Source organism: Apiospora phragmitis, assembly GCF_038363925.1.
Source record: "Apiospora phragmitis strain CBS 135458 chromosome Unknown utg000010l:1.0-9815664.0:1.0-9183399.0, whole genome shotgun sequence".
Classification (NCBI taxonomy): Eukaryota; Fungi; Ascomycota; class Sordariomycetes; order Amphisphaeriales; family Apiosporaceae; genus Apiospora; species Apiospora phragmitis.
The window spans coordinates 1,726,452-1,751,530 of NW_027117409.1; the positions used below are offsets into that span (position 1 = coordinate 1,726,452).

A 25,079-nucleotide genomic window follows, 5' to 3' on the forward strand; every position below is an offset into this window, starting at 1 on the left:
TGCGCGACCGCACGTCCGCAACAACGTGAGAAAGAGGCCGGGGTTGTAGACGGCGATTCTAACTGGTTTGATGCTGGACCACGGCATAAACAGATGTTGCGTTATTCGATAGAACTGACCCCGCCGGTTTGGTGGCATTATTGAGGCAAGGTAAAGGTCAAGGGGGAGAAGGCAGATACATGTGTGATAAGTAGTCTTGGCTTGCAGATACCTGACATGTGAGCATTTTGGGTGCCGGGCTCGGAGGGACTGAAGTACTGACACGAATGCAGTACGCCCTCACCGAGCTTGCCGGAGGCGTCCAACAAGGAGAGGAAACAAGCCAAAGTACCAAACGCATGTAAGCGAGATAAATAAAGCAATAGACGATGCGACCAGTCTTGATCAGGCAGTAAGCGGCAGACCTGAGCGGGATGGTAGAATGCCAAAGCAAGCAAGAACTGGCGAATATTGATGATCATTAGCCATTTCATGAAGATTTCGGTTGAATGGTTTGTCTCGCATGGGCAATACGAGTTTGCGTCGAGTATCTCTGGCGCGTTGAGGTGATCGAGATATATCGGAGCAGGCAGCTTGCTTGGTCCGGGACAATGGAAAGACCATCCTACGACAGGACTCAGGATACTCCTGCTGCCTATTGTCTGTCTATACCTATGTGGATCGTATACAGGCCCATGGCAGTATTGAATGCAGAGCCATTTCGATTTTCCTCCTTCATATGCTTTTCGCATTCGTTATATTACACATTACATATCGAATTGTACGTATCTACAATGCACGTCGGTGCATGTAAGGCTCCACCTGGGGGCATGGGACGGGATGGGATCAATGGGATGGATTGATCATTCATTTGATGGTTTGAATGCATGTAGCGTTGGATGTACTTTCGAAACGACAGGTACTTGGAGAGAGGAGTGGTGGTCTTTGCGGCCGGTTGAAAGTGGAGAGCGCGGGAAGCCCAGCGATCATTGACCCGCCTAAATTCAGTTCAGTTCAGTTGATGTTCATACAGTGTCTACAATCTAATAGCCACCTTGGAGAACCTAATTGCCAATATCGAACCTTAGATCTGCCTTACGAGAGGCCTCAAAGAGAAGGAGAAAGAGAAAGAACGTAGCTTCCGTGTCTCTTCATCTTACTGAACTGCTCGGCCTTTCTCCAACTACCGGCAATAGGAATAGGGGGGCTTGCAGGAGACTTCCTCCCTTAGCGTCAACCTACAGTCTCGACCTGCTACCCCTTGGCAGATCAGAACAGTGTCTCGCCGCCGTGCTGTTGTTGGAGAAAGGAAAAGTAAGAAAATCCCAGGTGGCTGTGGGGTTGGATCTTTGTGGCGGGCTCACTCGCTTGGATACAGGAGCGTGTCTATTTGTGGAAGGTCGTATCAAGCAGTTCTTTAGCTTCCCAGATGCAGATACTCGGCCGATGGCGAACACTGCTGAGAAAGGACCGAATGTGCGTGCTTCGTAGCTGTGCTGATGAGCGCTGATGAACCTGTTGCGAATAGCTACTCGTACTGGAAGGAGAGGTAGCCGTACTCAGAATTTGAGACGGTTGAGCATGTATCACAAGGTTGCCCAAGTACGGAGGAGGCAAATAACGAGCGCCCGGCGAAACACAGGTTGACTGCCTTGAAGCATGCGGAAACGCCCTGTTGGATCATGTCTGTCAATCGTACTCAGTATCTTCCTTCTTCCTTCTGCAATTTCTCAGCTGACGCCTTAAGTTCGCAGTCCCTATAATACGGCGCCACTTCGTCATGTAAGAGTACAGTAAGGTAGGTAGGGCAGTAAGCCAGATATAGAGGCGCTCCAATGCGTGTCATTACCGAGCTGCCCGCACCCGAATAATCAATACCCAGCAACAATAATTAACCACTGCAATCTGGCTGCTGCTGTAAGCTGATCAGGGTACATATTAATCTGCTCGACGTCGAGTTCCTTCCCGGAGGAAGGGTCTGGCACTCCCTGGCCTAACTGAAGGCGAGTCTGATTTGTTAGCGCTAACGCGAGATATCGACCAACGCGAATGCGCAGGGCAAACACTAGTACTAACGGTTGCATGACGACTGCCAAAGGAACATGAACCTGTTTCTTTTGATAACACTCCGACTTAACTTGTCAAAATGTGCCATTACACAAGAAGCAAGTTGGCTTGTTTCGATCCCTCGCTTCTTATCGTACTCTGACACGACTTTACCTGGGTACAGTTGGCATGAACACCCAACGATGGAGATACAGATATATTACAGCCATCTATGGACTTGTAAACATAGATGTCCTGTCCACGGGAGACTGGGCACTGCCGAACTTATGACACTTGCGTAGAGGTGTTGGCATGGTGCATATCAAAATCGAATTTATTAGGTATCGTAGAATAATCGAAACCATTACCTATATTTGCAAAGACTATGACTATAAGACCCATCTAAAGCAGCTTGGTGCCATCCGCAGCGACTTATTATTCCCCGGCCAGTGTCTTGTTCAATCCACGAAACCACATAGCCGGAGACTCGCGAGGGACAGCGGTCGGGCTTGTTTGGATGCGCAACAAAAATGACACAGTGTCAACCATCTCAGGCCGTGTCTTCCCCTGAGGCCTTTGCTTTTCTTTTTTCGATACACGCTGTCGTAGTTCCGATCACGGGGAAAGGTGGATGATATTTCGAATGCCGATGCAAGTACTCCGTACAGGAGCGGACACGCGTATCGCCTACGAGTCCTCGGCCAGCTAACCTAAACCGGGCTCTCTCGTCCACCGGTGAACAGCTTCGTTCATGATATTCTCTTACAGCATTCACCACTACTGCTGGATCTATCTATGCAGTATGGGGATCTGGGTGTACTATGATGGAGTCATGATTATGGACGCCGCGGCGCGAACTGACCGGTCTGGAAGCCTCGTCGGTCGTTGACTCACACTGGGTTACCCCTTAAGCCAAACACGGTTTTTGCCAGTCAGTCGCTGAACCGTGGAGCCTGGTGCCGCATCACTCGTATAATCTGCCTCCTATTACAGGTTCTGCTGGGCGACGAGGGCTTGGTAAGATCCGCAGTCACTACTACCCGTATCGCAGGAAGAACAAGGCTCGCTGCTTGTGGCACGTTACTATGACTATGTAATACTGACCAAAACGGTCAGGTAGCACGGTGCTGTAAATGCTCTCTGCACGATGCTGCAGCCAAGCCTGAGTCTCACCTATTTGTCGAGATGCAGAAGCGTGCCACTGGCGACTGCTCTTGTTGAGGCAGACTAGCATTGTCGTAGGGGCTCCAAGTCTGGGCCGCTGCTTAAAACGACAATCCATGGCCCTTATCCACTCTATCTATACGCGATAGATAATAAGCTGGGTATCACGGATCTAACCAGGGCGGGCTACATATGCATATGCGATTCTCTATTTATTTCTTCTTTCCTTCAACCTGAGCCTTTTTCTTCTCGTGATATAACAGCGACAGGTGGGGGGCCTGATCAAGATCCGAGGACATGGGAACACCAAACTGCTACCTAATTATTCACCGGCCGGTCTACTAGCATCCTCTCGGTGCTCGTGATAAAGGATTTTTCAAGATCGAACTTGGCGTTGCGCAGGTTTCACGACTCCGGAGAAGGTGCTCGATCCAGATGGCAGAGCCCCGAGCCGTGAGCGTCATCAAGCGTCATGGCCAATCAGAACCCGTTCGCTGCTGGAGGAAAGCTGACTGTATCCCCATGGACTGGAATACCACTATGCAAGACATGATTGGCTCCAGGGCGGCAATTCCGGCTCCGAATTTTACATGACGAAACGCCACAGCTGAAACTCGGTCTCAATCGGGCAAAAAGATGAGGATGCTAGACTAGCCGCTCCGAACTGCTCACCGGATCAGGACATCAACTGGCGTATAGAGTTCGAGACTACCTTAGCGATAAGAAACCACCTGCGCAGGCTTGGAGCGCACGTACTTTCAAGGCCGGCCGCGCATTTAGCAGTTGAATGCGATCTTGCCGCGATAATTTGGCAATAGCATGACCCGCACATCGCGGCGGATGAAGACAAACATTGTTTCAGCTTGATTGCCATTTGGGCCAGAGTCGAGCTCACCAGACAGGCCACAGAACGAGGGGCACGGGGTCTTTGAAGGCAGCGGAGCTCACTCGGAGATGGGGCATGGATAGAGTCGGCACCTTAACCTAGCAGCCGTCTCGCTGTTTATCCCCTCTCTCCAACATTGAACGGACCCTGGCCAGCTCTATTCACAACCACTACTGCACTGCGCTGCACAGTAGCTACATCTTACAGATGGAGCCCACAGGCTATCGTAGGTAGTATCAGGCCATGAACTGGTATGCTAACAAGCTTAATCCACAGATCACCAGTGCGACGTGCCCATGTGACTCAGGAGCCCTCTGATTCATCAATAGGAGGCCGTAGAGTCCAAGACAGATGTGCACCAGAGTTTAGAGGGTTGTTGGTGAAATGGAAATAGACATGTTGCTACCTGAGATGAGTTGAGAAGTGGGTGTGAAGCGGACGGGGCAGGCAGAAGACTGGGGTTGATGACAGACATTTGGGGAGCTGCCTTGAAGGTCACTTTCAGGAATCGACTACATGCAGGTTACATGGCACGCCATTGGCCGGTGACCCCCCCTGTAACCCCCCTGCCGGTGGGTCGTTGGAGCCATCCAGCTGACTTGAAATGGCACAGACTCCATCTGCAAATCATGGGAAGCCGTTGGCCCCATATGCAATCTGCGGGTCCCGCCCAAGCGCTTGACAGGAAAGCATTCCAGATGCGACCTTTGCTCTCAACCTCCCTGTCTCCCTGTTTCCCTGTCTGCTCCCCCTGTTCTGTTCCCCTTCGACTAAAACCCGACCAGGGGTCGCAACATCATCTTTGTTTCGATGGAGGGCATGGCCAGAGCATGGCATCCCTCCCCTCTTGTGCCGCTCGCTGCTGCCCTGCGAGGGAACACCCCCCCTTTGCCATATTATTGCCATGGCCGATCTGGCACCCACCAAACACCAAGCACCAAGCACGCAAGGCCGGCCGCCTACAACATGACCACCTCCACACAGAGTACTGCATTCCTTCCCCGCTTGCCCTGTGCTGAGCGGGAGGGAGTGTGGCTTGCTTGGCGTGCTCGGTGCTCGGTGCATCCTCAACTTCTTAATGGGTGGGTTGGCCAGCCTCAAGTCGGAACGGGCCAGACCCATTGATAGGCCATCACTCCATGGCGAGACGGCTAACCACATAAGCACCCAGTGCTGGCTGATAACCGCATTGCCGTGATCCCATTCAAAGGCCTCCCCGATCTTGCTCGCCCATTCACTTCGATCGGAGACCACTCCACAACCCCCTCAGCTTCCTCTGTGAACGCCAACCTGCCTGCCGACTCTGCTTCGCCCGTTACCACGCACGCCATGCGGGAGACCCCTTGTTACCCGCTCTTGCAGGTGTCGCCGCGTCACATTGGCCACTCCTAAGTTTACGGCATTTGTTCCTCCTTGCTCAGTTCACCTCGCTATATTCCGATGTCACCATCCGTCTGGTTTATGCGCTTAATGATATCAAACCGTCCTTGACTCATGGGTGACTTCGACAAACCCATAGGCGGGGAAAGACATCCATTTAGATGAACCAGTGCACCTCAACCCCATCCGCATATCGCAGGCGGCTACCGCGTGATGTGTAGAAGTTTAGGTTCAGTGACGCCCAAGCAGCGCCGAGGCCTTTGGGTTCCTCAGCCGCTACGCCTCGTTGAAGGGTGACACGGCATTCGGAAAGATCCAGTTAACTTGGACACAACATAGTCTGAAAGATTAGCGACAGTCTTCAAGTTTCAACCTTGTGTGAGTGATACACGGCAAGACTGCCGACTAGTGTAAACCAGTTTTCTAGGTAACCAAGGAAAGACATTCGGAAAAGCAGCAGGCGAACTTCGGAGCACCCCCTTACCTACGCCTACACGCACTACACAGGCTTGCGAGCGGGTATAACCATAGATGCGATGAACTTGGGAGGGCTCTGGCCTGGTTGGCATGTCGCGCCTAAATTGCAGACGTTGGCGTGACGGTTAACTGACATATGCATCTGATCTTGGTTCGCGATGCTAATATCAAGTTGGTACAAGTATGCCTGTCACCGGATCGATCCTCTGTGGGCTCTCTTATATTAGAGCACTGTCGGCCCGCCTGCCTATCCATCTATAAGGCAAGCAAGCGTATGATACTTGACTGGTGTTTGGCAGTCTAGTCGATTTGGGCCTTGGCAGATAGCATATCAGACTATGCCCCAGAGGATAAGCTAGTATACGCTAACCTTAGATGTCTACGACTACGACTTGAAGTGCGTGAACCTTGAAACCTTGATTGCCTTCGGGATTACTAGAAATGTCGACTGTCTCAGAGCCATTATCGGTGACTGGGCTTCCAGGCTGAGTCTGTCGCTGAAATAAACTCGCCAATTGCTATAAACCCATACTCTATTTTGGGCAAGCGAGTACTTCAGCCGATCTTCGTAAGTCTTGCTTGTTAGCCATAGAATATATGTAAACACCGACTCGTCTCGTGTGCAAGATGACAGATGGCAATATGGGTGAATGGCCCGGTAGAATTGTAGGTACGCGCAGATCACATGCGGCTGGGGTTCACAGATTGAAACATGCATTCCTAGATGTCATCAGTCGAGCGGCTCGAGTATCGCTCGTATCACAACATGCATGGGATCATCCGCTAGGCTGTGCAGTGTATTACTCATGTGCGGTGCTGTGTGCGGTGGGTACGTATGTGCTTCGGAGTAATAAGGTATGTAGGTAGGTAGCAAAGCGTTGGGTGCTACATAACGTTGGGCACAGCATCTACCTACATAGGTAGGAACATGAAATGGCAGTATGGATAAAGATGCAAAGGCATGCGATGCGGTACGTAGATGGGCTCCTTGCCGTGGCTTGCTTGTGCGCGCATTGCAATATGTTTTATGGTAGTTCATATCGGGGGAGTAACAAGCTACCGGTATTCGATAGTTGATTAATGATACCTTGCTGGAAGTGTCAATGTTCCCTTGGCCCAGTATATCGGGATTCACTATGCGCAAGTCGGGTACTTGGATGTACTATATTCAGCTTGAAGCAGATGGAGAGTACATCACATTGCCCGTAGGAGAAAGGGCTGTCTCTACTCAACGCTCGGACTAACCATAGATTGACCATACATTGGAATAAACGTTTACTAACGCCTTGAACGTACATGTATAATTGGTGTGGAATAAAAAAAAGGAACAGCATCAAAAATATAAAGCGTTGATTCAACGTTGATTGCGATTTAGACGTGTATTGGACGGCCTACCAGGCGTTATTGAGTACGTGGACAGTAACAGAATCCTGAACTGCAGTTCAATAGTTTATTTAAACCAGCCTAGCCTGCTACGGTACATTCATGTTGTCGTCTTTAGACAGGACTATCTCCCTGCCCGCCCGTCCGGTACTGTAGGTGGCGTCACACCACAACCAACCCCGCAGAAGAGTTGACCATTGCTGCTTCTAGGGCTGCTTATTACCTGGAGTGGGCTAAGCTGTACGTACTGATAGGACTGATAGCGGTTGGCGGCCGATAAGAGCTCAGTTTTGAATGTTCCTACTTCTGAATGCGGGTCTCTGATTCGTTGGTCTGGCGCGTTTTCAACCTTCGTCGCATCAGAGACCTTTTTTCAGCGCCTAGGATTTCACCTGGATTGATTAATCGACCCGAATCGCAGGTCAACGTAACGTAGAGCACGACGTTGGATAGCCTCGACCTTGGTCACCTGATATCGCCAAAATGACCAGTCTCAAGAGATCGTTGGAGTCCGATCCAGCCTCTACCAATTTCTCCAGCAAGGTCTATGTTCGCTCGACCAAGAGTGGCAAGGTTCAAAAGATTGTTCGCGAGGTCTACTTACGACAAGATATCCCCTGCTCGTCCAAGCTATGCTCGAGATGTCGAAACACGGCACCCGCCAACGCTTCTGGCGTCGGTAAGATATCTTCCCCCTTCACTTCATTGCCTTTCAAAATCATCTGACGCCGCGTTAGTGAACCCGTTCGTGCTCTCCGATAAGCCAGCAGGAACCAAAGAGTATCCCCAGGGGCATTATCTGGTGCCAGACACCAACGCCTTGCTGAATGCTATGGATTTGTTTGAGCAGAGTACCGCCTTCTATGATGTCATCATCCTACAGACAGTCCTTGAGGAGCTGCGCAACAGGTCGTTGCCTCTTTACAACCGTCTCATCGGCCTGACCAACAGCGAGGACAAGCGCTTCTACGTCTTTTTCAACGAGTTCAGACTCGAGACTTATGTTACCCGGGAGGAGGGCGAAAGCATCAATGATCGGAACGACAGAGCCGTGCGGCGTGCGGTGCAATGGTACAACTCGCACTTGGCGCAAACGAAAAGCAAGAAGCTGCCTACTGTTGTCATGCTCACCGACGATAGGGGCAACATCGAGAAGGCCCAGGCAGAGAATACCCCGGTCACCCGCCTTCGGGATTATGTCAGCGGCCTTGAGAATGGAGAGCGACTACTGGATATGATTGCCGAGTCTCAGGAGAAAGGAATTTCCAGAGATAAGAAGGCTGCTGACTTCCTTTATCCTGAGCACTTCAGCCTGTCTAAAATGATGACGGGCGTCAAGAACGGCATGCTCCACCAGGGCATCTTCAACGTATCACCCTATAACTACCTAGAGGGCTCTATCAAGGTTCCAGCATTTCCCAAGGCGCTACTGGTCCTTGGTAGAGATAACATCAACCGGGCTGTCGACGGTGATGTGGTTGTAGTGGAAGTCTTACCAAAGGATCAGTGGAAAGAGCCCTCCACCAAGATCATCGAGGGAAGAGGCTGTCACCAAGAACGAGAATGCGGATGGCGACGAAGGCGAAGACCTTGTGACGGAGAAGGAGCGACGTGCACTCCAGGAAGAGGTCAAGAAGACACACAGCACAAGCACCGAAGGACGGGCACAGCCTACAGCGAAGGTCGTCGGTGTGATCAAGCGCAACTGGCGCCAGTATGTGGGCCACGTCGATCAGTCCTCGGTCAGCCAGTCTGCAAAGCAGGGCCGTAAGCAAGAGTCTGTATTCTTGGTCCCTATGGACAAGAAGATCCCCAAGATCCGAATCCGCACGAGGCAAGCTGGCGAACTTCTGGGGAAGCGAATTCTCGTCACCATAGATTCATGGGACCGGGATTCGAGACACCCGATCGGCCATTTCGTACGCTCGTTGGGAGAACTAGAGACCAAGGCAGCCGAGACCGAGGCGTTGTTGCTCGAATACGATGTCCAATACCGCCCGTTCCCTAAGACGGTGTTGGATTGTCTCCCCAAAGAAGGACATGACTGGAAAGTGCCGGCAAGCACAGATGATCCGGGATGGAGAGGCCGAGAAGACCTTCGCCCTCTTCTCATCTGCAGTATCGATCCTGTTGGCTGTCAAGATATCGATGACGCTTTGCACGCAAGGCCTTTACCGAACGGTAACTACGAAGTCGGCGTTCACATTGCCGATGTCTCGCATTTCGTCAAGCCCAGTAACGCCATGGACCACGAGGCGAGCATTCGTGGAACGACAGTTTATCTTGTGGACAAGCGTATCGACATGTTGCCAATGCTTCTGGGGACAGACCTTTGTTCTCTGAAGCCCTACGTCGAGCGTTACGCTTTCTCAACTATCTGGGAAGTAAACCCCGACGCAGATATTGTCAACGTGCGCTTCACCAAATCGGTCATCAAGTCACGGGAGGCTTTCAGCTACGAACAGGCGCAATTGCGTATTGACGACGCATCCCAACAAGACGAATTGACTCGAGGAATGCGGACCTTGCTCATGCTTTCCAAGAAGTTGAAACAAAAGCGCATGGACGCCGGTGCTTTGAGCCTATCTTCGCCCGAAGTCAAGGTTCAGATGGAGTCTGAGACCTCGGACCCGATCGATGTGAAGACCAAGGAGTTGCTAGACACCAACTCCCTGGTGGAGGAATTCATGTTGCTCGCCAACATCAGCGTGGCGGACAAGATCTACCAATCGTTCCCGCAGACGGCCATTCTGCGTCGCCATGGCGCGCCGCCCAAGACCAACTTTGATGAACTCTCCAACCAGCTGAAGATCAAGCGCGGGCTGGAGTTGCGCTGCGACTCGTCCCGTGCGCTGGCCGACTCGCTGGACGCCTGCACCGACCCGAAGGAGCCCTTCTTCAACACGCTGATCCGCATCATGGCGACGCGGTGCATGATGAGCGCCGAGTACTTCTGCGCCGGCACCCAGGCCTACCCGGAGTTCCGGCACTACGGCCTGGCGTCGGAGATCTACACGCACTTCACGTCGCCCATCCGGCGGTACGCCGACCTCGTGGCGCACCGACAGCTCGCGGCCGCCATCGACTACGAGCCCATGCACCCAGCGGTGCGGTCGCGCGGCAAGCTCGAGGCCGTCTGCAAGAACATCAACGTGCGCCACCGCAACGCGCAGCTCGCGGGCCGCGCCTCCATCGCCTACTACGTCGGCCAGGCGCTCAAGGGCCGTGTCGCCGACGAGGAAGGGTTCGTCATGAAGATCTTCAGCAACGGCTTCGTCGTGCTCGTGCCCCGCTTCGGCATCGAGAGCGTCATCCGCCTGCGCGACCTCGCCGAGCCCGAGCCCGACAGCGTCTTCGACGCCGAGAACTACGTCCTCCGGACCTCGGGCAGCCGCGACTTGTCCGTGGAGCTCTTCCAGAAGGTCGTCGTGCGCATCAGCGACGCCAAGGACGAGGCGACGGGCAAGAGGGGGGCGAAGATGGAGTTGGTCAAGGTTGTAGGCTGATAATGGATGGCTTTTAGTACCAAGTTAGGTAATGACGCGAGGGTTTTAGAGGTAGATAGGGTATTTAAAAATGTATTCATGCTCTGGACCGTGATGGTACCATTCAGGCGCTTTTGGGGGTTATTTCCAATTATTTAACTACCAAGTTTCGTGCTAGAATTACAACTCGCTGGTATTCACAGTTTGCGTTGCCTCTACTAGACGCATATCTTATGATACGCCTGTCTTCGAGTCTGTTGAGACTAACTAGAATCTATCGGCAATCGTCCCTGGTCGTCGTTCGGGCCTAGAAGTTGGGCGCTTGGATAGGTACGTTTCCTAGTCGCTTGATTCCCGATACCAAATTGCAATCGCTTCAGAAAGACGCAGTCGTGTGGTATCAGGAGAGTCAAGTCCAGGGTCTTTTTTTTCACCCCCCTTCTTGAAAGAGAGCTTGCCGGAAAACCAATAAACTCCTGATCCAGCGCTCTCAGGGGGTAAATCCTTTTCACCTGCCTCCCAAGCCAGACATGATGGAATCGCACGCGCATGTCAAACCAGAAGTAGTGTCGTCTTTCTACGATTGTGTGATTGTTGTACCGTTGTGTGCCTAGGAGTCTTTCATCCTCCTCAAGCATCGGAGTCGTCACCGTTATCCAGCGCCTCATCGTCATCGCCGGCATTTTCGCGCTCCTCCATCGCATCTTGCATCTCTTCCTCCTCGTCCTCATCACCCTCCTCCTCGTCCTGATTCGCCTCGTCAACGTCTTCCTCCTCCTCGTCTTCCTCGTCCACCTCATCCTCGGGCTCTGTATGACCGCCGGCCTCGTCGTCTATGTCCATCTGGGAGTCCTCGCCGGGCGCGCCACCCGTCTTGGCCTTCTTAGACCGCGGCTGCTGGTCGGAAGAGCCAGCCTCCCCGGCGGCGGCAGCGCCACTGGCGGATGCCGTAGAGATGTCGCCTGCTTCCGTGGCGCCTTCTGACGTAGCATTGGAGACCATGGAGGCGTTGGGGTCGGCAGGGAACGGTATACCTTTCTTAGCGGCGGCTACGCGGCGGCGGTAGGTATTACGTTTCGTGGTACGGGTTTCGTTGAATTCTGTCAGGGGTTTTGCCCTACATGTTAATAACGTTGCTCCAGGGACACGGTCTCTCCCTGTGCCTCTCCTTCACCCCTACTCCTGGGTCAGGGAGTAGAACTTTGTGTAGAAGGAATAGAAGTGACAAGAAGGACGTACTCTTGAACTCAGCTTGCAGCTGATCGCGGAATTGAGAGTATTCAATATCCTCCAGGGCCTCAAAGACATCGTCGGGCAGTATGGTCTTCTTGCCGGATGACAGAGTTCGTTCGTTCGCGCTGCGCGAAAGCAATGTCAGTAAGCCAGTACTCGCACGCTAGCTACACTTCCAATATGTGCACACATCCGGCTGTACGTACGCGCTTGCTAGATGGTTGATGAAGACGGTCGCGCCTTTAGTCATGGCTAATATGGCGTTGGCCTGGATCTGCGTGTTGGGCGGAAGCACGCCTTGGCCAGGCGTGTGATGATGGATTTCGGGAGATTGAGGTCCTGTCAACGCCCTGTCAGTTTCTCTCTTTTTTTTCACCCGGCATCTTGGCTACATTTGCCTCTTCCCCTTCTCCTCTCGCAAGTGGTGCAACTGGGCAAGGCCCGGGGCATTTCCAAGGAAGTCGTACCTCGATAGCGACAGTATCCTTGCTGCTGTCTGCTCCGCCTTTCTTATCCGAGGGCGGCGCCGACTCGCTCGGCCGGTCCGTGTCCATGTCTTCGACCGGCGTTGCTGAGGAAGCCATGGTGATCGGAGCGACAGTCGGGGCGCGTACGGAAGCGGAAGCGGGTTTCGGTGTCGGTGTGTGAACTGAAGCTTGTGGAACGGGAATGGTGTGGGCAAAGGGCGGTTCCATGCGTCGAGGGATCGGGTTCGGCGATTGTCCTTCTTCTTGGTCGTCGGCGAGGACGAACGTGGCCAGAGACACGTCGTTCCGTCTGGTGCTAGCTGTAGAAGAAGAACGGGGATCGCTTTTACGCGGCATGGTCCTCTTCGACGAAACGAACGAACGAACGGTAAGAGGGTGGATAAAGTACCTGACGTGACCAAGCCCAGGCCCTGGGAAAAAAGACTTAGGTCGGTCGCGTTGCGGATCCGGAGCCAATCACGATGTCGAGATGGGCTGGGTTATTCCCAAGTCAGGAAACGAATGGTGGGGACGACGAATGTTCAATGCACTGCCGTAAGAGAAGTATACCCGGAGTATGAGATGCAAAGAGTATGCCCGTCGGATCGTGAGTCCTGCAGTTGACGAGCTATGGCTAGGTTTCTTTTTTGTCTGTATACCTGATAGACGGCAAGGAAGAGTCGATGGCTAAAGTTCCTTCCTTCTTTCGTTTTTCGTACGAGGTTGATGAGTTTTGACAAGTACCTGCTCTTTTAGTCTCCCTCAGCGCCTGCCCACATGTAGTACCGGTACCTCAACTCAATTGCCCACGAACGCGGGGCAGACGCGTCGGGACTTACAGGAGAAGGGCAGGACGCGTTAATAGGTTATTTGTCTGGCATTAACTAATCACGGCACCTCACCTCTGCTTGAACCACCAATCTCCTGTCTCACTCTAGGCAATATCTGTTCAAGATATATTATGTGGTGATGAACGATATCATCAGCTTCGACTATAACCAACAAGAGAGGTTCAAATCTAAATAGTATCTGACTACTCACTCAGTGACATACCTCCAATATTTCATCCCCTTTAATATTCATATATCATCTACCTACCTATCCTTATTATGTCGCTTTGTCCGGTTTGGAGCGAATTATACGATGGAGGTCTCACGAAGAGATACGTCAGTCACTGAGGGTCGCGAGAAGCTGCAGTGTATCTCTTCTGATAGCCCACCCTCTGTAGTTTCGCGATGGGCCGAGGGGGAGGGGGAACCATTTGTATCTGCGAAAATTTGCAACAATGCAAGAAAATTCTCAGGAACCGCGGTACCCGAGCCAGAAATGACAATACGGCCGCATTGTGTGCAAGTCATTATGTTCGTTTCTTGATCCAGGTCGTCGCACGGGGCTCGCGCGCACGCCCACTCTTTCTCAGGGTCCCCGAGACCCGCCCCGGTTTCTGGTACGGCGGAGCCCCCGAAGGTCCCCTCGTCCAGCGGCAGGCAGTTGGTAGGTGGTCTCCTCAATCTACCTCGAATCCGATGCATTCTGCTGTCGTCCCATTCGTCTCGCTGCTGTAAGCTCATCTTGTACTGTATATCTAGCCGTTTCGCCTCGCATTTCATACCCAGGTCCTACTTAGCTACTAAGAACCGGGGTTCGAATATATTCGCTTGTGTTTGGGTTCCTGTCACTTGGAATTGGACTTCGACAACACGGGCGGATAGTCCCGTCCGTGTGGTTGGCATCTTTCAGTCACATTTGGGGAAGTACACTGGGGAGCCCAGAAGATGAAGTGGCAACTGGGAGCGGTAGATCGCAAGTGCGTCATCCCGTCTCTCCTTTCATTGGCTATAGAATAGTATTCATCTATGCCGAGTAAGTAAGTAAGTAATTGAATAAGTAAGAATGGATTATCTCCCCCACCAGGACGGTATCTAACTTGGTCGCTCTCTTGGTCCAGCAAGCCTGGACATCGCATTCCTCCAAGAATATAGCTTCTTTCGTTCCAGCTTCTGCATCAACAAGCAAAGAAAGTTCCGAGACCTTACGAATAAGAAGGTACTGAGTGAAGTGGTAAAAACATATAAAGACAGTAAGAAAACGTGGGGTATATCCTCCTATGTAACTCAAATCGTAATTTGGTCTCGGCAACTCCGTTGAAATCCCTAGTATGGTATATAGAAAGAAGAGTAGTGGTAGAGGTGTGTATGTACTGTCTAGTACTATCGTGTTAGTTGGAGCGCAATGGTTGCTAGTAACAGAAGACAAAGGTCCTCAGGGCCTAGTGGGTCAAATCGGGGGCAGACTTGTCCGCCTCGAAGAAGCAAATGTAAGAAGGTGGTAAGTCGTTTCGGGTCTATCATCGAGGTCGTTTGTCAAGTAGCCGTCAAGTTCGGAGGTTTCGTTGCCCAGAATCTCGAAAATCCTCTATTCACCCTTAAGAAGAACTGGGTTGAGGTGTTCCAAGGAGGGGGCAGGGGCCGTAGTGCCCGGGGGGTTACATGCCGAGCCGCAACACCCCAGGTATGAAACAATTGTAATTATCGTCCCCCCGCAGTCATTTCAAATGCGAAAGGAGACTGGGTACAGATTCATCTCAACCGATGGCTCGCCCTATCTCGGTGCTGTGCAGAGGAGGGGGCGAAAGCCCGGTAAAAGCGACTGGTTCGTTGTGATCGCTCAATGACAAGCGAGGCGGCACTGTCGATGTCGAATATATTCGTGACGACGTGGCCCTGGTGATGGTGCTATGGGCCTCACTTGATGGCCGCGGTGACCTTGGTATCCCCATGTTGTCGCCCTGCCATACATCGCCATAGCTCCGCATACTGCTGCTTCTGGAGCTCCTTGTCCGCATGTTGCCACTGGTGGGTGGCGGTGCGTTTGGGAGCTTGTGTAGCCTTGACGGTTGCCGTTTGGGGCCCGGCAGAAAGGGGTCATCGCCCGGGACTGCCTGATCCGTCAACCCGGATCTCGCATTCGGAGCTTTGGCTAGTATAACACTCTGTGGTGCTTGAGGTAGATCCGTGCTCTGTCTTTGAATGAACGACCTTGGTGATTGGGATATCGAATCGAAAGACTGCTTTCCAAGGGGCTGTTGATATTGAATGAGACTGGGAGTCTGGCTCGGTGCTCTTTTGTGCGTATGCGCCGTCGAGGTCCGTGTCGTCGAGGTTCGTGTCGTCGAGTTCCGCGTCGTGTAACGTCCTTCACTCTTTTCACTGGCAGTCCTGTTGATTTTCCAGGTCGCAATCTCATCGTCGTGAATGGGCGTGATACCGCGGTTGAACAACGATGAGCGTCTGCGTCGATTCCGTAGGAAGAGATACAACGCTATCGCTATCACCGCAACCCCCACTACCGACAGGACCGTACTAAGAGTAATCACCAGCGTGCGGTTCTTGGCCGCGTTACCGTTGTCCGCTGCCATATGATCGGTGATTGGCGACGCTGAAGGCGCAGCAGATCTCCCCAGAGCTGTGGACGACAGATGACCCCCTATGAGAGAAGTTAAGATTGATAAAGATGTCGTAGATGTTACGAGTTCAGTCGCCGACGGAGTACTAGTAACAATAGGAAAAGGTGCCGATGAAATGAGTGCCGTAGAAGAGGCGAGCTCGACGGTGGTCTGGGTGACTTGCGTCGTCGTTCCAGGCGGAGTTGTCGTCACCTGTGTCGACGGCCGAGTTTTCTGCACCACTGTCGACCTAGCCCTGGGCGATGTAGTCGTCTCTGGAACAACTTCGATCTGTGCCGGCGTATCTGGTGGACCTGGACGAGCAGCCGGATTGCTGGCTGGCGAGGCTGGTGCTGGTGTTGGTGCTGGCGTTGGTGCTGGCGCTGGTTTTGGCTCTGGTTTGGGCTCTGGCTTCGGCTCTGGTTCTGGCTTCGGCTCTGGTTTTGGCTCTGGCCCTGGCGTATCCGGGGGACCTGGACGAGCTGCCGGGTTGCTGGCTGGCGTGGCTGGTGAGGCTGGTGCTGGTGCTGGTTTTGGCTTTGGCTCTGGTTTTGGCTCAGGCCCTGACGTATCCGGGGGACCTGGACGAGCTGCCGGGTTGGTAGCTGGCGAAGCTGGTGCCGGTCCTGGTGCTGGGCCTGGTGCTGGGCCTGGGCCTGGGCCTGGTCTACCTGGGCCTCCAGCGCCTCTCGGTAAGACCTTTACCGTGATATTTCCTCGGTTTCCTTCGAAACAGTTAGTAAAGATTAATACACAGTAAGACCGCGCCGTTGCTATCAGCTATACAGACCATGTTCGCCGACCCCGTGTTCCGCAAACGAAGCCCGTTCGACACCTGCTGAGCACAGTGAGAACACTGCCATGACTCGCTCTGAGTTGACCTTCGCAAGTCGTCCCAAGAAGATGTCATGCCATCAGGGCAGATGGACGAAACAGGTTGCGTGCAAATGAGAAGAAACGGCCACTCAATAAGAACAGAAAAAGCCAAGGGTCATTCCCTGCGGACATAGGTAGGGGCAGGGCCAGCCTGGATTCGCCATGATGGAATCAAAAAAGGAACATTGAGGTCAACTAACAGTAGGTTTCGTACGAAGCTTCAAGCTATAGGATCGAAGAGGATGGTATAAAGCGCAGGACTTGTCAGTTCGCTATGGAGACCGTAGTGAACCTGGGCGCCGCGAGGTCCGTACTCCTTGTGATGAAAGGAAGGGCAGGCGTGCTCTGCATTATAAGTCGAACCGGCTAGCTCTATAGCAGTGGAGCGAGCTGACAAGAAGAGCTTGCCCGCAGCTCGAACGTGTAACGGAAGCGCGATTTGGTGTCCTTGGCTGGGAGGGTCGGCAGTTGTAGCCGTGTTGGCCGTGGCTAGGAGAATTGGTGAACCAGAGCTCGGGATTCCAAGTTTCGGACGATGGAAGAGCTCTTGTTCGTGCGGCACTGAAAGAGCTGGGGAGGATTCACTTAAAGTGTCCAAAGAGGGTGCTTGGTCGAAATAATGCTAAAGTACCACGATGGAGCCCCGGGGTGGTGGCTTGTTTCGAAGCGTTCTTTGCGAGGCTTGCCCATTGGGCGGAACCAAGATGATTATGAATGACCTGGCAGTGGCATCCCTGACCGAAGAGCTGCGGGCGATCACTGCGGTGTGATCGGACAGTCAATGACAGAAGCAACATTAAACATGAACAGGGTTGTATCCGCATATAAAATGTAGCCAGGGGTGTATGCCCCATCGCCTCGTGGGCCTGCTTGTCCAGTCTTCCAGTGCAGATTCAGAGGCCCGAAAGGACCACCACGAAGCGGGAGAAGGTGGGTAGGGCGTTCGGTTAGTGGTGTACCCAATCTAGGACATGCTTCTATTCGTATACTAGGTAGGTTGCTGCTAGTGCTGAGCAGCAGTGCCTGTGCGGTGCGACATGCCTCGCGATGAGTCCTTTTTGAGACCAACCCTAACATGATTGCTGGGCTCAGCTTGCTTCCAAGGAACCAGTCGAAGGACCGGTCATCGAATACAAGGTTTGGACGGTGCCAGGTGTTTTGTCACATCCGAGCCTGCGAGCCTGAGGCCATGGACGACGATTCGCCAGAGGCCAGGCACAGAAACTCGGAGGCTTGGAGTTCAGGAACGAATGGGAGTCTCCAAGAGCATCTTTGCTCGTTAGTGACTTGCATATGGGTGGGGGAGAAAATAGCAGGTTGGTAGGGGGCGGGCAAGCTAGCTGGTAACTTCTTCAATGAGAGAGGGGTAGTGGCGAATCACGATGATGGAATGGCTCTTCCCTTCCGGTTCGAAACACGGCCTGCACCCATCATTTATTAGCTTTGGGTCGGCTCAATCCTCAATGGTTCGTGCCTGGATTACTGATATCGATAAGTCGCGATATTACAGTAATATCAAATCAGCATCATAAGCATAATTATCCGAGGCGACTACTACAGTAGCTTCAGTTGGCTGCTTCCTGTAACAGAGCGTGGATGGCCCTATGGATGCCACTCACATCATCGTCGACATGGCTGTATCGACCTCTGTCATTCTACCTAAAATAAGTCTTCAGGACTAGAAGCACGGAATCGGACTGCCCCGAGATGATGCCACACGAATCGAGAGCTACATCGGTGTGCATAAGACTCGCATACCTACGCCCAAAATCTGCGAACCTCTGTACCTAGCATGACATGGCATGGCATTGTGCAGCTCTGTACGGAGTAACCTAACATCGTACCGCTCCGCGTCTTTTGTTGGATCAACATTCCCTTGATCGCTGTTGTTGTCATTTTATTGTTTTTCTTCCCAGAGGGCAGAGTCCAGGCGAGCCGTGTTTGCTGACAATATACCGACATCATCGTCGCTATCTCACCGTACCAATGTGCATGGACGAGCTTGTCAGATGTTCATCGTGGACAACCGCGATTGGGTCCAACGCGTGAATGGCTTCCTCATCCCGGCGAGCCAGTCTCACTTCTCAAGCCAACTTGAGGCTACGAGATGGGGTCGCGCTGCTGCAAGGTACTTGACAACACATGGCCGGCCAGAGTCAGACCTGCATCAACCGGGCTTCCAGGTGTGGTGGCTGGCAGACTTACGGTGTACGATAACAGGACCGACGTGGTGTGCTATGTATTGCATTCGTCAAGAAAGCCCAGAACCGTTCAACGGCCCATCTCCGAATATTGTAACACATAACGCGCAGAATAAGCAATGAGAAACCGACCATCTCATCTCAGATCGTGTCACCGTTACTGCCTCTGTCTGGCTGGGTAATTTCCTATCCTGTTTCCTAGCCCCTGTCAGCCACCCCTCGTGATCGACGAGAAATGTTACCCAAAAAGACCCGACCTCGCCAAGACTACGGCTGTTTTGGACCATGCCACATGTTCGGCTCGCAGCAACCGACCTCATCCCGAGCCCGTACCTGTCGGTGAAGCCTCTGCCTTGTCTTGCAGTAATAAGTCAATTAACAAACCTTATGAGTTCTGACAAGTGGCAGGTGGCAGCATAAGATAGATGTTTTCAACTTTCAAGAACTTGCAAGATGGCATGTAACGACAATTTCTCGGCTTGCCACTTTTAGTCACGCTCCGCAGGTGGGCGTCTTAGCGAATTGTTCATATAGAGGTACCCCTCAAGTATTATTACTAACTATCGCCAACTATTCCGTCGCTACCAGTCATCTCACCACCAGCTATCCCGTCTCAGGCGCCCGAACACGAACGGCACGTAAATGGACAAGCAAGGGTCTTGTCAAACTAGAACTGTACTCACACACACACACTTGATAGCTACCCAGATAAGGAATCACCCGAGCGCGCCGTGAGCGCCTATGTTTGTGAGTAGTGAGATACGCTGCGATACAATGCAGCCACACGACTCTTGTTTCCGAAGATGGCACTGCGGCGGAGAAGGAATGCACCCACTTTAGCCCTTTGCAGCTTGCTGCATATGACACCAACCTATCACAGACGGTCATGCTATACATAACATTGATTCATTGAGTGCCCTTTTCTATTTATTCATTCTTTCGTTCTTCCTTTTCTTCTTGTGTCTCTTCCTCCTACCGTCTTAGAGGTTGAGACACACATGAGTAGACGTCTCTTAGCATCGACACGGACAGCCTGTTTTACGAGAGACTTCAAGCCCCAGTGATCACGGCATTGGAAGGAAGGTTGCGATACCGTAATACTAGCGACAGTGGTGGTGTGGAGGTTTCTGCCACATGACTGCCCATACATGCATTCTAGCGCTACTGAAGTACGACAGGAACGGAAAGTTGGTCGTATCAGTGTGTATGTGTGTGTGAGTGTGTTTTACTCCTCTGCCTAGAAGTGGCTGGCCTAGCCTCGCACTAGAGCATTGGCTGTACTTTGAAAGTTAGAAGAGCAGACAAATACACCAGAAAAGACATGCATTACCCCAGACAGACAGACAGAATTGCATGTGCATCATGAAAGATCGGCCGGCGTCGTCGGGGCGGTCACGGCGCGTAGGAGGTGTCGTTCTGTCCCAAACAGAGCTCCCAAGACAATTGTATGCGTGCCACGATCCGCATCACTGTACCAGCGGCCGTGGCCGCTTGCGCAGAAGCGAAATGCAGAAAGGTGAGGCAGCGCTTGCCTGCATCACAATAGCATAGTAAGTAACAGAGGGGGGGACTCAGGTTGGTCCCTCACCTCAAACGATGGCTAGTTCTATCAATTGATCTTTGCAGCCCTCCCTACAATTCTATGAGCCTTGAGGAAATATGTAGACTGAGGAATTAGCCTACATAATAAATGCGAAACGAACATGGAGAATTTTATGTGGATATCTACATGTGGGAAATCCCATCTTCGGATCGCACTGCCAGGCACACCTCCAGAACCTCCACGCCGAAAGCCCACTACAGTGGGTTAGTGGGTGGAGCTAAAGAAAATCATCATCAACGGTTAGGCGATGTTGTTAGGAGGGACTCGAAATACAGTAAGTAATGCAAGCCGTCCAGCAGAAGTCCAAGTAGTAGTTCCTCGCATAACTTCTAACAAACCATCATGGTGTTTGTTTCACTGGGTTCATGGTAATAAAGCACAATACAGACAGCGCGACCTTCCAACACACTCATTACTGCCCTGGCGACAGTTGACCTTGGCAGGTTTCTTGCAGCAGAAGAAGAAAACAAGGCCGCTAGCCGAGGGATGTCTCCTGGTTAGTGTCTCGAGGCTCCTGGGCTGGGCAGCCTGGGCTCCCATGTTCAGCGGAACTCACCGCTTCTTCCAAGACAGACACAAGCAGGTGGCAGACAACGAGAGAGTCAATTCAGCTGCGGCCAAAGATTACACTGCGCTACTGGCACATTGAAATGAGGGAATAGGTCTGATCCCCAAGCCAAACCTCTCTCATGTGTCCACCATCCCTTGGCCGTGCTGGCTGATGACAGTTGGGTGTAGAGGGGGCGCAAGAACCCCGGTCTCGGACAGCCGCCCTAAAAACCGGCTGCAGAGAGGATGGTCGCAGGCGGTTACTATCTTGTATCCCATACCTGCGAGCCCAGCTGTGGGCTACCCGAAAACTGCCTTCCGCAAGTCTTCGCCTTGTTGGCTGCGTTACTAGTTTACCGAAAGACTTGCTCGAGGCAGTACCTACCCCGATGGGAATGACTTGCAGCAAGCCCTGTCACTAGAGTGGGCAACTAGGCGCGAGCGATGGCGTCGAAGCGGGCTTTGCCCCAGCTGAGCATGATCGGCTCGCGGCATGGAGGGCTGCCTATCATGATCTTGTCTTCAGGCTTAAAAGGCATCAGCAGGTGCAAGTTGGTGTATCAAACCCATTTCAGCCACATAGCTGAAGAACGAAAGGGCAAGTCTGATCTCTCGGCAGTTATCCAGTGACTGCTATGGATTACCCGGGGGAGAGAGAGAGCTGGCCGCCCTCACGTTTGACCCGGGGAGCCAATCAGCTTGTCCAATTACCATCGCATTGAGCATCGCTGTTGTATCGACCTCCGCCTCGTCAGCTCTGACGATCACACCTTCCAGCAGTGCGACCCTACTGCTCCTTAGGGGACGATAAGCTTTCGATATTCGCTCAGCTAACACTCCCTTCCAAGGCACGACTTCCGATACAGACTTCACTGCCATCGTGTGTTCGCACCTCCCTCGCTATTTAGTGTGGTCCTATCTAGTGTGGTGGCGGATGGGCAGCGTAACCACGGCAGTCGAGGTCAGCAAGTCAGAGTCAGCTACAGAACCATCCTTTGGTTGAGTGTGAACCCCCTGCATTGATGGTGCAGTCGCGGACGGTTCAAAAGCGTTGCCGTTTTTGGCAATCTTGAAAGATAACATTCGCTGACTTGTCGCCTCAATACCTACCCAAGGTGGGTGTTGACTCGAGTCACTAACGGCAGCCTCTTGGGATACGTGTTATTCTCCATTTCGCGCAGGTATTGCAGAAACACCCAAGAGAACTCGCTTGCGGAACGCCGAGAGCACCGGTATCGTTGGCGGTGACCATAGCAGACTCGGTTACAGACTGGTCGATGATATGGCTCCGTCTTATCTGACGAATCACCTGGCCATGGACAAGAGCTCATACATCCCCTTTGGACACTGCCTTGGAAGAGTCAAACGCCGCTCTCGCCAATTGAATTTATTATGATACGGTAACGACGTCGGGTTGCGTGGGAACTTGGAAGCCATCATATTCTAATGCGACTGGACCCCCACGTGAACATTCAGTTGAGCAGTATAGTCCGTGTATTAAAAGCGGTATTGGCATCATTATGCGTTGTGTAAATTAACCGTCCAGACTTTGATCGTTGCTGGTAGAGGGCTCGGGAGGATTAACCAAAGCTATCGTAGATCAAGTGACGGACGGGCCTATACGGCGAGCGAGGTTGCAGTTCGCTTGCTGGATTATGTACTCAACTGTCCCGTAGATCATTTGACAGTGGTTTGACACTACCCTGCCATCAATGGTGCAATTGGCAGTCTCCAGGAAATCGTGCAGTGCATTTATTACCCGCACTTCTCGAAGCCTTGAAGAAAAAGGACGATCCCACGGCCGAGGGTCTCAATCTCCAAGGCCTTCTTTGACGGATATGTCGGCTCACCATCCCTACATACCCCCTCGGCGGTTCTCGCCATGATAGAAGCTATACCACAAGCGATGGTTCCAAAAGTGACTGCTACCCATATGCGGCACGAGATGACGTGTGAACGCAGGATATCGGAACATTCCGTCTCGATATTACAGTAGAGTGTGTCCTTTGTTCTGTCGTGGCCGGTGATAATTCTCCGGTGCACCCATGGGCCATGGCTCGTGCTATCCCTGGCGCTGATGACAGAACCTAATCTCCCCCTCCAATCTTTGGGTTCGTTGAAACTTCAAGTTGCATCCAATGCGGTTTCGAGCTGTCGGAACAACTTCATAGAACAGTCGCAAATCCAGGATATCCAGCGCATGCTTACAAAGTGCGTCTTTGTAGATACCTAAGGAGGCAGTGGCACTACGGAGTACTGACACCAGTCAACTGGAGCTGTAGGGGGACTGGGGACTCCGGCGACCAAAATCTTGCTATTGTTGGGTAACTCGCAACGTTGGGGCTCGGGTATCGTGAAACCGGTATTTGCCTGTCAAGCATCGTAGTACTGCAGCTTTGGCATCCCGGCCCTACATGTATACAACACGCAGGGGACTGCGAAAAAAATAGGAACCGCGATTACCCACTTATCCCACTACTGCCTGCGGAGTAGGAGGTACTCTGCCAAACTGGATGGACCACTTCTGGGCCACCCATTTCGAGATTGGATTGTGCTATAGCGGCATGTTATCGACAGGGTAACTGACCAAGTCTGACCAAGTTTTGAGGGGCCTTTCATCTCCCTCGACTTAACGGATATCTGTGGTTCACGTATGCGTGCGACCAGGGTGGGCAGTTGGTTAGTAGTTCAACCCATAAGTCAACGACGAGAATGAAGATGGCGATAACTTCGCCTTCCAGGGCCCCTAGGCGAGTTGTCCGAAAATGGCCGTTTCTTTGTCCCTGGTTATCTCTGCGCAGGCTGCGCGTGGGTGTGTGAGTGTGTAGTGGTGGCTGGTAAACAGTCGAGGCGGCCCGAGCCCCCTTTTTTCTCTCCTTCACACCACTTCTATCTATTGCGGCGCAAGTTCTCTCTCTCCCTCTCTCACGTGGTCTACCTTATCTAGACGCCTTGTTGCTGCTGCCTGCTTTGGCTATGCGGAGCAGCGAGCGACCGTGTTCGCTCTCGGAGTTCAGACACCCAGGCTCGGAGGGAGTGCGCATGCTCCTGTGGCGGAGAATGAGCCCCTCGACCCGCATGGACAGGGGACCAGAGCAGCAGCTAGCAGCAATTGAATGGCTTGCAAAAGCGGCGAGGGTGATAACATGGCTGTGATAGAGTCAACCCCTGGATCCCACGAGCTCTGCCTCTCTCTCTACTGGCCACGGCAACGACATATTGATAATCGGCCTTGCGTGGTGGCATAGCTGGCGACGATCGTGTCTGTTCTAGCCCATCTTCCAAAGATAACCGGGTCTCGATCTAGACATTCCTCGTGGCCGAGAGTCCATCGGAGTTGCCTTGGCCAATAACATGTAAGTCGCGTGTAAGTAAGTGGATGTATTTGGTGAGGGAACACACAGGGCTATCGTCTCGAACACGCATTTATGTACTAACGTATGTACGCGGCCCCCTCGCACAAGCTGTTGCCCCTAGCCAACTAAGATGACCATCCATGTAGCCATGTGGAATGAGCCTTTCCTACCCTTACACGACGCCGGAAAGGGGATGGATCTATCAGCTAAATCGAGTGGTTGAGAACCGACGAAGTGAACCAAGGTGAGAGAGGCATGAGTTTCTCCCTATGCTGTCCCTAGGTACTCATAGAGTGGAGGCCACTATCGCTGCCTGTACATAGGATAGGATCGCTGCATACTCCTCGAGACGTTGTGGGCGGCTCTATAAAACGTCAACGTATCAGTTAGATGAAAGTGTCGGCCCCGGCACACCCACCCAACCCCATGCTGTCTGTGCCCATGAACGTGTTTACTTAGGATCACTGCCATGGATCAGAATACACAGTGAATTAGGAATGGATCCGTGACAGAGAAGAGGCTAAAGCGTTCTGTATCTCGCACCGGCAA

General features: G+C 52.5%; 5 protein-coding genes across 5 annotated transcripts; 2 read left to right on the top strand and 3 right to left on the bottom strand.

The window, feature by feature from the left end:
* Window positions 1-7,798: 7,798 nt before the first annotated feature.
* On the top strand, window positions 7,799-10,821 carry PG994_010316 (RNB domain-containing protein; the record flags this gene model as incomplete). Its single annotated transcript, XM_066861725.1, has 3 exons — window positions 7,799-7,994; window positions 8,053-8,789; window positions 8,878-10,821. 3 exons carry the CDS (start codon window positions 7,799-7,801, stop codon window positions 10,819-10,821), a joined length of 2,877 nt encoding a protein of 958 aa, XP_066710835.1.
* A 609-nt stretch (window positions 10,822-11,430) lies between these two features.
* On the bottom strand, window positions 11,431-12,857 carry PG994_010317 (uncharacterized protein; the record flags this gene model as incomplete). Its single annotated transcript, XM_066861726.1, has 4 exons — window positions 11,431-11,900; window positions 12,040-12,158; window positions 12,240-12,372; window positions 12,410-12,857. The coding sequence occupies 4 exons, from the start codon at window positions 12,855-12,857 to the stop codon at window positions 11,431-11,433; spliced, it is 1,170 nt and encodes a 389-aa protein (XP_066710836.1).
* A 2,227-nt stretch (window positions 12,858-15,084) lies between these two features.
* PG994_010318 (uncharacterized protein) lies at window positions 15,085-15,918 on the bottom strand (the record flags this gene model as incomplete). Its single annotated transcript, XM_066861727.1, has 1 exon — window positions 15,085-15,918. The coding sequence occupies one exon, from the start codon at window positions 15,916-15,918 to the stop codon at window positions 15,085-15,087; it is 834 nt and encodes a 277-aa protein (XP_066710837.1).
* A 70-nt stretch (window positions 15,919-15,988) lies between these two features.
* Window positions 15,989-16,896, top strand: PG994_010319 (uncharacterized protein; the record flags this gene model as incomplete). Its single annotated transcript, XM_066861728.1, has 2 exons — window positions 15,989-16,680; window positions 16,734-16,896. 2 exons carry the CDS (start codon window positions 15,989-15,991, stop codon window positions 16,894-16,896), a joined length of 855 nt encoding a protein of 284 aa, XP_066710838.1.
* A 145-nt stretch (window positions 16,897-17,041) lies between these two features.
* On the bottom strand, window positions 17,042-17,511 carry PG994_010320 (uncharacterized protein; the record flags this gene model as incomplete). Its single annotated transcript, XM_066861729.1, has 2 exons — window positions 17,042-17,405; window positions 17,453-17,511. The coding sequence occupies 2 exons, from the start codon at window positions 17,509-17,511 to the stop codon at window positions 17,042-17,044; spliced, it is 423 nt and encodes a 140-aa protein (XP_066710839.1).
* Window positions 17,512-25,079: the final 7,568 nt, after the last annotated feature.